The sequence below is a fragment of the Macadamia integrifolia genome, chromosome 11, assembly GCF_013358625.1.
Source record: "Macadamia integrifolia cultivar HAES 741 chromosome 11, SCU_Mint_v3, whole genome shotgun sequence".
In the NCBI taxonomy this organism is placed as follows: Eukaryota; Viridiplantae; Streptophyta; class Magnoliopsida; order Proteales; family Proteaceae; genus Macadamia; species Macadamia integrifolia.
In genome coordinates, this window is record NC_056567.1 from 4,641,125 (window position 1) to 4,656,034 (window position 14,910).

General features: G+C 36.9%; 1 protein-coding gene across 1 annotated transcript; it reads right to left on the reverse strand.

Moving 5' to 3' along the window:
* Window positions 1–936: 936 nt before the first annotated feature.
* LOC122093147 (aspartyl protease APCB1) lies at window positions 937–9,886 on the reverse strand. Its single transcript, XM_042663412.1, has 9 exons — window positions 9,064–9,886; window positions 7,540–7,657; window positions 4,604–4,833; window positions 4,236–4,475; window positions 3,656–3,809; window positions 3,482–3,567; window positions 1,824–1,938; window positions 1,639–1,711; window positions 937–1,422 (listed from the first exon to the last, which is right to left on the reverse strand). The coding sequence occupies exons 1-9, from the start codon at window positions 9,657–9,659 to the stop codon at window positions 1,310–1,312; spliced, it is 1,725 nt and encodes a 574-aa protein (XP_042519346.1). The 5' UTR covers window positions 9,660–9,886; the 3' UTR covers window positions 937–1,309.
* Window positions 9,887–14,910: the final 5,024 nt, after the last annotated feature.

Below are 14,910 nucleotides of genomic sequence, written 5' to 3' on the forward strand. Positions count from 1 at the left end.
CCAAACTTATCAATCAAGACCCTTTCATTAATCCAAGTCTATGCACTGACAACTAAATTCATTACATATGAAAACATTACACTTTATTCCAGATTCAAAGTCAACTCATTGATACTTGTTCACTTTGGTTCGTCTAAGTTCGGGGCACAACAATGGGTTTATCTGGTTCATTGGTCAACTGAGTTATAAAGAGATCATTATTAAGTCAAACTAGAATAACTCAGTTAGCAACATTAGCCAATTCAAAGCTGTTATGACCCGGAACCCTGGAAACATGTAAATTTGTCTACGATTCGCTGTCTAACATTCTTCAGAAAATTTAGGATAATTCATATCTGATTGCCTAATGGCATTTTAACTATAACTACAAGAGAGAGAGAGAGAGGGGGGGGGGGGGGAGGGTGCCTTATGGCATAAGATGAAGACATGAGAGTTGAACTTGTGAATTCCTGAGAGCATGTACTCTGCTAGCAAGGCATCAAACGAACTAAGCAAACAATTGTCTGCTATGTACAAGTCGACCAAGAAATCATTGACAGATCTCAAAATTGGTCCAAAGTCAAGAGAAAAGATTCATGACCATCACGTGCATCACAATGGAGCCACTGCTCTTCGGGGTGAGGGGGGGGGGACAATTCCTAGACTCGGCTTCGGAGGAGCAACCTTGGTTGGTATCAATAATATGAAAAATAATGCACAATTTATCTATTACATGCAAAATTTTTCTTTGGCTACGACAGTCCAAGAGCATATCTCTTGCTGAATTATAAAAACTGAAACCTATGTCCTTTGGAAGATATGTTTTTTTGCATAAATCCAAGTTGACATTATCAAATTGGTTTGGAATTTTGTTTTCCTGTAGTTATGGATGTAATAATATTATCATGATTAGTTGCCAAGCATAGATACCTTGTCAACACGCCTGTCCATAAAACCTTTTGCAGAAAGGAGGGAAATGCACATTAAAATTGTCCAGGCATAAGCATCATACATAAAACTACTGAAGATCTGTACATTGGGTCCAAAGTTCAATTTGAGAATGAAAAAAAATAACAGCATACATATTATAAAACTACTAAAGATCTCAACCAGAATAACACCGATACGTTACAAAGAAATCCTTTGTTTGATCTGACTCCCGTAGAAATTGGTTGCTTCCATATTGCCCCCAGATAGTATTATAGACATAATTTTATTACAGAAGTATAGTATTTCCTACCATGAGTGGGTATGAGCTATGTACAAAGCAATCTGTGTGGATCATCCATATAAGTGGCACCTCCAGCATTCGTGTCCAGACACTAGGCACTCAGAAAAAAGGGAAACTCTTAAGTCTCTTTGCTTTTACACAATCTGATTGGATCCACCCAATTTTTTGATTAACGTTATCATACACTACCAACTGTCCACGCAACGAGATATCTGCAAGACCAGATTTGATGAATGTTGTTTGTCAGCCAGTAGAAAGAACAGCTAAAGAATTGACATTGTACTTGAACGAAAGAACCAAAGAAGACAGCATCGAATTGTAATCTAGTTTTGAAGAAATTTAAGGTTCCAGTAAGTAAAAGTTACAGGGAAGAATAAGCATAAGACATGAAAAAGTTCCAAGAGGAGATCTGAGGGAGCACAACCCACCTCCTAGTATAATCGTGGACCCATCATGGACCTCACTTCCGTCAAGGACTCCCAAGCACACATTGCCTTTATCCTGCAGAAAGCCTCACGTATTGGCAAATCAATAACAGTTTTCAGTGACTAAACAAGAAATTTTGCTTGGGCCTTACGGAAACTTAAATATGAGAGATTAGGGGAATTCTTACACTTATGACTAAGTATCCCTCGGGGGGAATCATCAGCTTTGCAGAGACAATCCACCACCTACTCCCAAATTGAAGGTTCAAGGGCTTGAAGAACCGCCTCACATCCTTAACAGATCTGCAGACAGGCAATTATTCAGATCATGCCACCATTGGAGATGGCTTCAAGCAAATTTACAGCCAAGATGGAAGTAAAGAAGCATGTTTAAATTTATCAAACTCAACTAGGTCATTGATTTTAACACGATTAGATAGTTTATAATCACTTAAAGACAATGACAAAGGCCAATCATGGGGTAACCCCCATAGTCAAAGGATTAGGACAAAAAACAGGGTTGTGAAATTAAGGCCGTAATTTGGAGAAAGAGGAATTTTTCAGAGCTTTAGTGGCAAATAATGAGAATAATAGGGTTGAGAAATTGATAAGGGTTTAAAGATGTCTAAATCACAGCACAGAATAATTTTAGAAATTAAAATTACAGAGAGAAGCTTAGAAATGAGGTTCCCAGAGGAATCTATGTAGGAACTCTCAGAATCTACATGCTCAATTGCTAAGGAATCCACCTTTAACAATAAATGCTTTTTTTTCCCCCTCAACTTAAATTCTATTATTTTTAAGAGAATGTGATTGCATAATTTATTAGGGAGAGAATAGCTGTGCAGGACTCTCTCCATCTAAGTCACTAGTTTGGACATACATCTTAATAAAAAACTCTAAAAACATTTTCCGTAAGAGATGAACTGGAATCAAGACTATGTTGAAAATCTCCTCACACTGAGTGATACCCCCAATAATATTTTGGTCATTAACTCACCTAGATGAACTCAGGATCTTCAGATCTTTATCTCATGGGAAAGGTAACTCAATAACCTTTAAGCTTTCAGGAATGAATAGAATAAATTGATAGGTTTTTAACCAAATAGCACACTCATTTCTTGTTATCTAAAAAAGTTAAACAAATATAAATCATATTAAGACTGATTAAAATTGACAGCCCAAAAGAACACTAAATTGACTATACGCAAATCCAACCTTCAAAATAAATTATTAAAAAACACCGAAAAATACCCAAAAACTAAGAGAAATTAAATTTTGACAAAATAAGCAACCAATTTATGATGGGAATTCATAAGCTACAGATGTACGTCCACAAATTAACCCCTCAATGTGTAGATTGAGTGTGTTTGTGGGTGCATACTTGTCCACACATCTGGTTATTTACTGTTTTCAGGTGTTTTATACCCATTAGTGGCCCCATTTTTTTGGAGGTGGGGGGGGGTGGGTATGATGTGATGAAGTAATATGTTGCCATGTATGGCAATTTTTTCATGTCGTGCAAAGCTTGTTCAACAGCTATATATGCAAAAGGACTTCAGATGTTTGTTCTACACAGGCATCTATTTTTCATCTTATTTCTTAATCCTTGATGCTTGGTTTTGATAAGACACAGGAATATAGATACAGAGAGCCTCTATAACAATCATTAAAGCGCACATTTCAATTCTATCTGTACAAGTTACAGCTTCAACATATTGTTACAGTAAACATTGTATCCTTGGATGATTCTCGCTGAGACGGTGGTCTATTAATGAAAAATCAGAAAGGCTGCAAACAACTGACATCATCTACACACAAATAGGTCAGAAATTGGACATCTGACCTGATTTGGAACTTCGGCCGCCAGCATATTGGCAATGTTGTATCTGATTCATCTCGAGTGAGTCCTTCAGCGGAAAAATCTTTAAACTGCATTGAATAGATTTCTTCAATAGGTAAAGCTTGTCAAAACTTAAATCTATCCGTGTGATACACAAGTGCTAATAAAAATACTTACAGATGCAACTAGACCAGAATATGCTTCTTGTGTGAAATATGTATAGGAACTGCCACTATCAAAAGCTATTTGGGCTATGCTGTTGTCTGGTCCACCTAAACTGAGTTGTGCACTTCCATAACTTATTTTCACTATTTCACTATGATAGAAGTTTCTGAAAGATAAAACAGAAGAAAAGAAATATAAGCAAAAAGTTCGAATATATAGTCATCAGAAGAAAATGAACATTAGAAATTTAAATATTGATATTATAAGAAAAGAAAAATGATCTTGTTCACGAATCAAGAGTAAGTGACACCTTTCAATGCATAGATGCATGGGCTGTGAAAAACCAGACTTCGAATACTAGACATATCTCTCTCTCTCTCTCTCTCTTTTCTTTTTTCCCGGGGGGTGGGGGGGGGGGGGGGAAGAGGGGGTGTTAAAACCAGGGTGAAATGGTCAGCATAGGTGAATTTTGACAGTCTAAAGTAGGAAGCCTATCAGTAGTGATATGGATTTTGCATTCTTTTTCTTCTAATTGCAACAAAAATCATCGGAACTGGAAAATTAAAGTAAAATTCAAGAAACCTATACCCACATGGAAGGTCTGTTTAGCATTGGGACCCATGTCATGCCCCATCGAGGTACATAGTCATCCCCCAAGAACATATATCCACCACCATCACTATCACTTCTTATACAATGGCCCACCACATTATGGATGATCCCTTGACTTGCCAATTGAGAAGGGAGGCTAATCTTAGCTCTGCTAAGTCCAAGTATTCCATCAGTATCCGCAGGAGAGACTAAAAGTTGGCCTTGTTGATCGTATGCACACCTAAAAATGAACAGTTTGGAACAAATGCATGAAAATGATTTTTTCTGAACCCCTCAATTAAAAAAAAAAAAAAAAAAAAAAAAAAAAAAAGAAGAAGAAGAAAAAAAAATGAAAAAAGCAAAACATACCCGAAAACAAAATCTGACTGCATTTCTGTGCCATTTGTGATCATAAGCTGCAGCTCGTCCCTAGCAAGAACACCCATTGAGGAACTACGATCTGCATATTCTATCTCATAGTCACATTGTTGGCAAGATTCACACTGTTCACGATTCTGACTAGTTTGGACTTCTGTGCATAATGAATCCAGGTGAGCCACTAAATTCCCTTGAGCAGGCTTGTAATAAGGATGTGGTCCCTACATGAACAATTCCCATTAGAAGAACTGATGATGAAATCTAAATACAGTACCAAAAATGAAAGAACATTTATCCAGCGGATTATGCGTCTAATTCCAAGATTCCGAGGGCCTAGAAAGGTTATTCAGTTTCATTGCAACAACCCAAGAACTTGTGACTATAATATGACTTGGGAAAGTTATGACCAAAGTATTGGCAAACTATTCTTTCTCGTCAAGATCACCTAGGATTAAGAAATTCACATGTTAAGCATCTTTCTTAAAGTTATTTTCTTAATGAAATTCTGGTTTCCCTCTTGGAAAAACTCTCTTGGTGGCACAGGACTGTCTATGGGTTTCTCAAAGTTCTTTTACGATAAATAGTTTCTTGAGGTTCTTCTAGTTCTACTCGTCTTCAAATTTTTTTTTCCTTTTATCTTATATGCAAGTAAAGTTCAGTAACTGTCATCGATCAAACATTTTTCTAGCTTTTCTCCCAACCTACCCTTCAAATATTAAAATTTAAACCTTTCTTTAGAACAATTCACCCCTAATTCAATCCCTAACCTACACAAGAAACCAACTTTTCACCACCCTACAAAAGCCTAATATTTGTTTCCTGAATTGAATAATTGAACCCTTAATTCTAGAAACCCTAAAACATAAATCACTATGTATTAGCTTTAACTTACAGAGAAAAATCTATGCCAAAATTTCCTATGCTAAGCTCAATACCATTAATTGACTGACCTTAACTTATATCTCTGTTTGTCAAATTTTCAAGCCTAGCCCCAAATCAGTCAGTTTTTTATTTTATTTTTTTGAATGAAAATGGGGGAATCAGTGACTTTTTGGAATCGCTTTTATTTATTTTTATGTTCAAGGATATGCAAGGTTGCAGCATGGGGATAGGGTCTTAGCTGGTTAAGCAAAGGCAAATATCAGAGTGAACCCGGGCTTAAAGGAGTATGGGGAATGTCATGACTAGAGCCATAGAGACCAAGTTTTAAGAAACCAATCAGGAAACAGAGACCAGGTGCAGGCGCTAGTAAGTACAGCACACACCAATCAACCTTTGGGTCCTTCCCCCCTCTCCCCCCGCCTTTTTTTTCTCTCTTTCTTTCTTTCCTTTCAAATGGAATTACCTACTTACAGAAAATTTCCCTTTGGGGCATCTCCAAGTAGACAGCCTATGAGAGCTAATGTAGAACAGTAATTGAATAATCAAAACAGTACCAAAACGTTGCAGGTAACGATTACAAGACCTCTACCAAGGAGGATTGTTGAGAATCTATGGAGCTGTCCACTGGCAGGTTATCATAAGCTGAATATTGATGGGTGCTCCTTTGGTAACTCGGGTTGATCATGAGCTGGTGGTGTTTTCAGGGACAGTCATGGTTCTTCTCGAAGGTTTGTTGCCTCATATGAAGAAGTTGGCACCAACTTTATGGCAGGGTTTGCTGCATTTTTTTGTAGGTCTTCACCATGCATCTTCTATGAAAGTGACTAAGCTGTGGATTGAGTGCGATTCTCAATCAGTTGCGAGTTGCTTAAAAGGTCAAAAATTTCCATGGTGCTTTCAGAAAAAATGGTGATTCTACAAGTCCTTCTTAGATAGTATCTCATGGCAAATTTCTCACTGTTTCCATGAAGCGAACTGGGTGGCTGATAGGTTGGAAAAACATGCGGCAGAATTCCAAATCAGATTTGAGATTGCATAAATTCAGAGCAGTACCTACTTGTAAATGGAGAAGAAGACGGGAGAATGATAATAAGAATAAAAGCATTTGGGCTTCACACCGCAAGGTAGTTTGGATGTATCAAACACCAACCAACCTTGATTGAACGCAAGGGATTCTTCACCAATAGAGAAGGAGAGTAGAATAGGCTTTCCATTAATCAAAATTTGTGTACAATGATAGTCACCCCTTACAAACTTATATAGAATACTCAAAAATAGACTCAAATACTAAGAAGGAAAAGGCCTAACCCAATCCTTAATTAATCAAGTAAACTAAACTGGCTAGGAAACTGAAATAACAGAGAACTGGACTTATAGAATCTTAATCCAGCCTTAATAAAACACTTAATAATAATTAAAATAATGAAATAAATTCACTCAACTAATGTCGTATGCCTAGCCTCTACCCATATTATAGGCCTATTAAAGTGGCCCATTACAAAGAAAACCCATTGAACTAAATGTCTAACACATATATAACACAACCCAAGGCTTATTTGTAATAAAATAAGTCCATTTAGGTGACTTAACTGCATCAGGAATTGGCCTTTTGAAGTTGAAACAAACAAGGTCTAAATGGAATCTAAAGTGCTCATGCTCAATAGGAACTTTTTGAAAATGGAGGCACAGAAAATTGCACAAGAAACAATACAAAAAGATAGAAAATAATTTCAATTTCAAATTTCACAATGTTATCTTCCTAAAAAGTGGTGATATGTTGATCTTTGATAAATGTGGCACCAAGGAGGACTCCACCCCATCATATTGCTGGATTTCTTTCTCTCACCCAACATTCCCGAATATGCTTCTTTGTCATGTCCAACCAAAAAAATGATAAAGGGCAGAAAAAATGTAAAATAAATTTGGCAAAAAATGTTTAGAGATAAGAATTATTTTCGAGGAAAATATTTTATGTTAAAACAAACGGAGCCTAAGAGAATGACTCATACTAGGACAAAATTTTGAACTACCACACGCTAGTGTACCTTGGCGCAGCTAATGCACGGGGCATCACATTGAATCCATGTCAAATCACTCCCAGTATCCATGTCCAGATAGTAAGGCCTTGGTGGATTCCCAACAAGTAGTAATGCGTAATACAGCCTACAGTAAGTATATGAGATGAAGCCTTAGTATCAATAAATCACATCATACGTTCCAGATACCTATGAACTTGATAACAATGGCAACGAATTTGCATCCTCATAGTTCCGAAATAAATAGATGATGCATAAAATAAAAAATTATCTGTCTTAACTATAAAAGGTAATGCTAAAAAGTTCATTTGTCCAGTTTTTCTTTTGGATATCTTAACGGATTTTCCAATTATCAAGCTTAAGGAACACATTCTACAGAATCAGAAAGAACAGAAAAACGAAGGATCCAAGAAAATGAGCGGAAGTTCCTCTCTAGTCCCTACTACTTTCTTAAACACAATATTTACATATCCACACTATATTAAGAGCCTTTTGTGTTATATATAGAGAATACATGTTATTGTTTTGCAAACATAACTATTGTTTATAATGATAGACACAAGCAATCAAGGAAGAATTTAGTATCATCATGCCTGGAAATGAAACTGTAATTAAATGGTTAAATGTTCTTACGCTTGCCTAAAAGTTTCAAGGCAGTTTCTATTGAAAAGAATCACTTTTATAATGGCTTGTATTGGCCCAAAAATACTAGCAGAAACTGTAATTAATTTCTTGTTTCAGTTGATAAAAACTGCATCTAACTGTACCTACTGATAGTTACATTGTTTTTCTAATTTTCATCCACGGTAATTTATAGATATTCACAAATCACATGGAAGTTCCACAGACATCCTCTAGGGACCAAGATCTCATTGAACTAACAGCCAAATAGATTAGTTATTTATAAATTCTTTTGATACTCCATTCTAAGTTTGTACTCTGCGGTAACATGTTCCTGTGTTGCAGTTCCAATCACAAAAAATTACCTTCTCGTTTGTTACATTTACAAGCAACACCTTTTGTTTTAGATATTGTAACTATCAAACAGAAAAGAAATAAGATTTACAACATATACTTAGAAATCTTCAAGCATCAAATCCAGAAAATTATAAACAATCCATGCTTAAATCCATATTTGAGAAAACAATGGGCTTGGAAGATCAGATTCATGATTAAGAATCCTATGGTTTTCAGCAATCATTACTTTATATTTTGCCCAAATTTATAAAAGGGGATTCCAGTTGAACTGATACCCCTATTTCCCAAAGTCAACTATTTAATCTGCTCATTGCTTCCCTTAACCACAAAGCGACAATGTTGATGATAACAGTACAAAGTTTACTTTCATCTGGTATCGCTCCCTACTGATTCTGGACAGAAGGTGGATTTCTCAAATAATAATGTGATAACGAGGGTAAAAAAGAAATCATCCAAAATTTTCAAATATGAACCAGTTTCTGAACAATTCCCATTGGGGGGGGGGGGGTGGGGAAGTACACTAATCAGATTGTAGCTTTTAAAAGATACACGTACCCATTTGGATACATATTCCCTCTGAGAGGAAAAATGGTGGATGGATCAACTGACGACGACGAAGAAGAAAGTAATTTGTTACTCTGTCTCTGTTTCAATCTAGCACCGATCATGAGCAGTGTATCCTCTGCATTTCTCTCCACAAATCTCCCCAATTTAAGCTCAACATCTCTGTGAAACAATTGCCCAGCACCCTTTTTAGGATACAAAGTGAAGAGAAATGAGTTGACTTTATCATCATCTTGGCGACCTCGAAGTTCGATAAGGGTCTCCGAATAAGCAGAATTCCACAAGATACACGCTAACAGAGCGATACCCAGAAAACCAAAAACAATTCTTGGTATGGAAAAGAGTGCTCTTCTTCTGAAAGTATAGAAAGAGCGTTCAGGGTCCGGTGGAGATCGGAAGGGGAGATACTGTAGTTGCTGTTGTGGTTGTTGAAACTGGGGTTGTTGTTGTTGTTGTTGTTGTTGTTGTTGAAGTGCCGAGGAAGGAGGATCAGAGAGAGTAAAAGCAGTGATGGTTTTACCTTTAGAGGGGTCGTCTGCAGGTGGGAGAGTGATTACGACAAACCCGGTTAGCTGGGGAGGATCCATGAACCTCAATGAATCGTTTATGGCAGCTGGAGATCAGGTATAGAAGAGAAAAGAAAAATGAAAAGAGGTGATGAGAGAAGAATCTCCTTCCTCTTCCCTCCTTGACCTTAAAAAAATATCAGAATCAGTAACCGGTGAAGAACAGCAGAAGATATTTCACCAGAAGAGGAGGAATGGGGAATGGACAGTACAATTGTCAAACTGCGAAAAGCCGTGTGAAACGGAGTAGAGAGAGAGGGAAGAAGTTGGAAATAATGAGATAGGGAGGGGCCCAGCAACCACTGACTCAGGGGGCCATTTGGTGCTATTTGATTGGATATTTGGAGTGATTGAGAAGTTCTGCTGTACAAACTGTAGGGATCGTCCCAACAAGTCCAATCATTGAGTGGAGAAAAGCATATGAGGGTATTTTAGTAATTTTAACATTGTAAATTTGATATTCCTTGATACCCAAGTTACTCTCTATGCACGATTCATCCTGAAGGCGAGTGAGAGGTGGACAGCCCTTGAAAAGAGTGGCCCTTGATGCATAGCGATCCATACCATTGGATTTGGATCAATAGAGTCCAAGATTGGGCCCCACATCCCTAAGAGCCCACTGACTCAGGAGTCTGAATCAGATCCTCGTAAGAGAACTTGAGTTTCGATTATCATACAACTGAGAGGTGGACGTGTGTAACTCACTCATTATCTCTTAATTTTTTGACCGATTACCAATCTTTTCCTATTTTCTTTTTCCCTACCCCTTCTCTCTCCTCACGGTTTATCAAATTTTTTTTTAATTATGATTTAACATTCTTTTATTATTAATAATCCTACAAAATAGTCGACTCCCTTATCTCTTTCATTTTTCATTTTTATTTCCTTTAGTTCACTCTCTCTCTCTCTCTCTCTCTCTCTCTCTCTCTCTTCCTATTTTATCTCCTATTCTCTTTTCCCATACTCCCTCTCTCTCCCCACAGTTTATCAGAATTTTTTTCCTCATTTAAAATAGCTTTATTAAGTAGTGGACTCCTTTTATCTGTTTCCATTTTTTTTTTAAAAGTTCATCCTCTCTCTCTCTCTTAATTTTCATTAACAATTTTGTTTTAAAGCTCACTTAAAATCATCTACCATACCAATACAAAACAACCAAATAAAAAAAATGAAAGAGGAAGAATTTTTCCTCAGTCATAGAGGACGGTTCAGCCATCATCTTAGTGTTCACAAATCTCTATAGGATTTTAGTACAAGTCCAAAATACCTTTTTAATATCCTTTTCCATTCATATGAAGCCTATTTTGGACTTGGGTTTTTAGTATAAATATTGTTGGAATCAATTAATTAAAATAAGAAATAATAATTTAAATAAAAATAGAAAATATTTTTTTTATCTATATATAAAGAAAAATAATGTATGGCATTTAAATAGAAAAGAGAGATAAAAGGCATTTAAGTCGGAAGAGAAAGAGAGAGAGTGATAACAGTATTGTAACCTTGTAGGTAATCGTGGTAGTAAAATTTAGTAAATTATATGTGTCGGCAAAAGATACATACAAGAACCGATCGAGACTCCAAGGGTAGCCGGTGAGGGGCTATCAAAATACCATCTTGGAAAATTATCCAAACTCATGGAGTCACGTGGCACGACTTTCGACTCTCGAGTCTCGACTCTGCTTTATAGTAAGTCACAATATTGTTTATTTTGACAGAAACTTTATTTTATGAATGTAGAAAATGAGACTATTTGTTAATTAGAACAAGTTGGAATAAGATTAAAGTGGCCGCGACGTTGCAAATATCCTCAATGAGAGACTACGTAGAAAAATGGGCAATCGTCAAGGGGTAATTTATGAAACCGATGAGGTCATGGCAGTCTGATTCAACTTAAACGAAATCAGAGCCCTAGAAGATACATTCAAGAAGACCATACCGAAGTGCCATGGCTTCATATTTCAATATGTGGACACTTCATTAAAAAGTCTATTCCCCTTAATATTATTTTCATTTTTTTCCTAACCTTTGGATTCTTTAATTCTTTGTTTAAACAAAATCAAAGCCCTCGAAGATGCATTCAATAAGACCATACCTAAGTGCCATGGCTTCACCTTTCAATACTGGAATGCCTCATTAAAAAGTCTATACTCTTTATTGTCTCTTTCATTTTTTCTTCCCAACCTTTGAATTCTTTATTTAAACAAAATCAAAGCCCTTGAAGATACGTTCAAGAGGACCATACCCAAGTGCCATGGCTTCACCTTTCAATACGGGAACGCCTCATTAAAAAGTCTGTACTCCTCAATGTTTCTTTCGTTGTTTTTTTCAAACCTTTGACTCTTGTTCATGGGATATTTTTCTCTCATCATTATTCTCTTCCTGTGTGTATTGTGCAGTGTGTAGTCCTATGAATTTACAACTATTAAACAACTAAACTTTTCGGGAATCAAAATGTTTGGAAAAGGAAAAAGAAAAGGAAAATGGTATCAGTATTGGTATCTATCGGATATAATTTGGATTGAAAAAAAGATCGGATTGGTGAGTATAGATCGAATTTGCTTTTTGAAAAGTATTACTTTTTACTATTTTACTCTTGAAATGATTTGAATAATCAATTTGCATTGGTCAAAGATCAAGGATCCATCTCTTTTCGTTTTTTTTTTTGGTAGGTTAGGGATCTATCTCAATTGATACTAATACAATATGATCAATACGGCCAATATGATACCAATACTTAAAACCATGAGGGAAAGGGAAAGTTTTCGAGACGGTACCAAATGCCTGGATAAGGTATGCAGTGACCCGTAGACCCGCTGCCATTAAAGCTCTGGGTTCCTTCAAAAGCAACCCCTACAACTTCTTCTTCTTCTTCAGAGACATGCCAGTCTTCGTGATTTTTCGCTTCATGATCATGGGTTGGTTGATGGTGTTTTCAAGAGAGTAATAAAGGCAGATGTCTGCAAGTTTCTCTGTAAAGGGTTGAGTGGTGATGAAGACTCATGGAAGTTGTAGATGAAACAAACAAAACTCTCCCTCTCACGAGGGTGAAATGTCGCCCTTCCACATCCCTTTCGCTTATTGCCCAATCCATTGCTCCAGTAGGCTTTCATAAAAAAAAAAAAAAAAAAAAAAAAAAAAAAAAAAAAGCTCCAATAGTCAGGTGGGATTTATTCATGTTTGTGTCGACCAGGTGTGGGTCTAAATTCCCTTTCAACTGCCTTTTTTGCCCTAATTTTTAAGGTTTGTTATTTGTAATAGGGAACCTCCAAAATGAGACTTGTCCACTCTAATGCCTAATTCAGAGACTATTTTTTTGGAATCTGTAGAAAATGTTAATCCTTACACTACACTGAATCCTCCAATCTGCCATGAAAAGGGACAAGAGAACCGCCTTTAATCATCCAACTCTTAATATAGTGGAAGACATTATTTTGTTGTTCTCTTTCCTACACTGCATTTGGCACTGCCTAACATTTCTAATTATACATTCGTGCCAGAGTTATGTTCCCAAGTAAGCTTTGGTTAAGAGTTCCTTGCTGTTGTTATTAATTAAGAATATTATATAAAAAAAAATTTATGAATATTATATATTCCTAATTACAACTGGGTTACATCAATGATCAACTTTAAGCCTGATTTACGTTTATCATGGATGCTTTAATTAGGAACATTCAAGATGAGGTTTTGTGGTATATGCTTTTTGCTGATGATATTATTTTGGTGGATGGGAGAATAACAAGGATTAACACTAAGTTGGAGTTATGGAGATCAACTTTGAAATCAAGAGTACGTAAAATGAAGACAGAGTATATGGTGTGTCAATTTAGTTACACTAAGATATATAACGAAATGATGAAACTTGAGAAGAGAGATACCACAAAGTGATTAGTTTAGATATCTGAGATCAATCATAAATAAAGAAGGTCATATAAAGGATGATGTTTCTCAAAAAGTTAAAGTGGGATGGATGAAATAGAGAGGTACGTCCAGAGTGTTATGTGACCAACATTTTCTTGTAAAGTTAAAAGAAAATTCTTTAGGAAAGTCGTAATACCAACTATGATGTATGTGGTGAAATATTGGGCAATTAAGAAACGTTATAGATAGCTAAGTGTAGCAAAGATAAAGATGCTGAGATAGATATATGGCAAAATTAGGAAGGATAAAGTAAGGAATAACCATATTAGAGCTGATTCGAGAGTTGTTCCAATTGAGGACAAGCTCTAAGAAAGTCATTTGAGGTAGCATGACCATGTTCAATGGAGGCATTAGGATTGCCCTAGTGAGGAGTGATCGGATTCAGATGAAAGGATTTAAAAGGGTTAAGGGTAGGCCTATAATGACTATAGGAGAAGTAGTGAGGAAAGACATACATAGGTTATTTCTTGACCTTAGTATGACCTCGAATAGAGCTGTTTGGAGGGCATTGATCTATGTAACCAAGATCGAAATCGTCTGCGACCAACAATTCTGGTGGAGGGGACCTCGGATGCGGACACATGTTGTCACACCCCGTTCACACTGAATCGGGCCAGTGACCGAGTTAACACCGGTTAACCAAAACCTGCCAGGATCATCAGATACTGTATTCCACCACAACATACGCACAACTAACATAAGTTCATCAGATCAGCGGAAGACTAAGTTTTACCTGTGAATAAATCCCATATACTTGATACCCGAATTGTGATACAATAATTATATACATGTAGGCCCGAAGGTATGATAATTACACAATAAAAGTATAATTCATATATCAAGTATATACAGGAAATCATCAAAACAATCAGAGTACACAGCGGAGCTCAGCACGGCCCCAAAGGTGGAGCTCAGCTTGACCTCAAAACTGCTGTCCCGCAGCACAACTCTCGCACGAGCAGTCGGCGCCATGCTCTAACTCCTCAGGGGTCCACCAGTCCTCTTTAGGAAACTCGACTGTGGGACCCACCCCATTCTCCTCAGATGTATGACCTGCAAAATCATCTAAAAAGGGGGTGTACACGTGGGATTAGCTCACTAGTTCAGTAAGTAGAAAGATGGACCACACACAACAGTCCACACATCACAACACATCATATGCACTACATGCCATGCTATACATTTTAAATCACATCCACCTAAGCAACATTACTAAGTCCTTGGTTTTAGTGCTACTACAACCATAGTGAGCGTATACTCCGGGTACGAGCTGCGAACTCCCTCCCGCGATACGCCCATAGGGCTGTCGGAGAAGGCCCACCGTGAGTACTCGAAAAAGTAAAGACAATGCCATCCA

Coding starts and splice junctions, on each gene's coding strand:
- LOC122093147 (XM_042663412.1), bottom strand. CDS start 9,659: ATGGATCCTCCCCAGCTAACCGGGTTTGTCGTAATCACTCTCCCACCT. Junction 3,568..3,655: donor ATTCTGGTCTAGTTGCATCT/GTAAGTATTTTT, acceptor TATTCAATGCAG/TTTAAAGATTTTTCCGCTGA. Junction 1,423..1,638: donor GTCCACGATTATACTAGGAG/GTGGGTTGTGCT, acceptor CTGGTCTTGCAG/ATATCTCGTTGCGTGGACAG.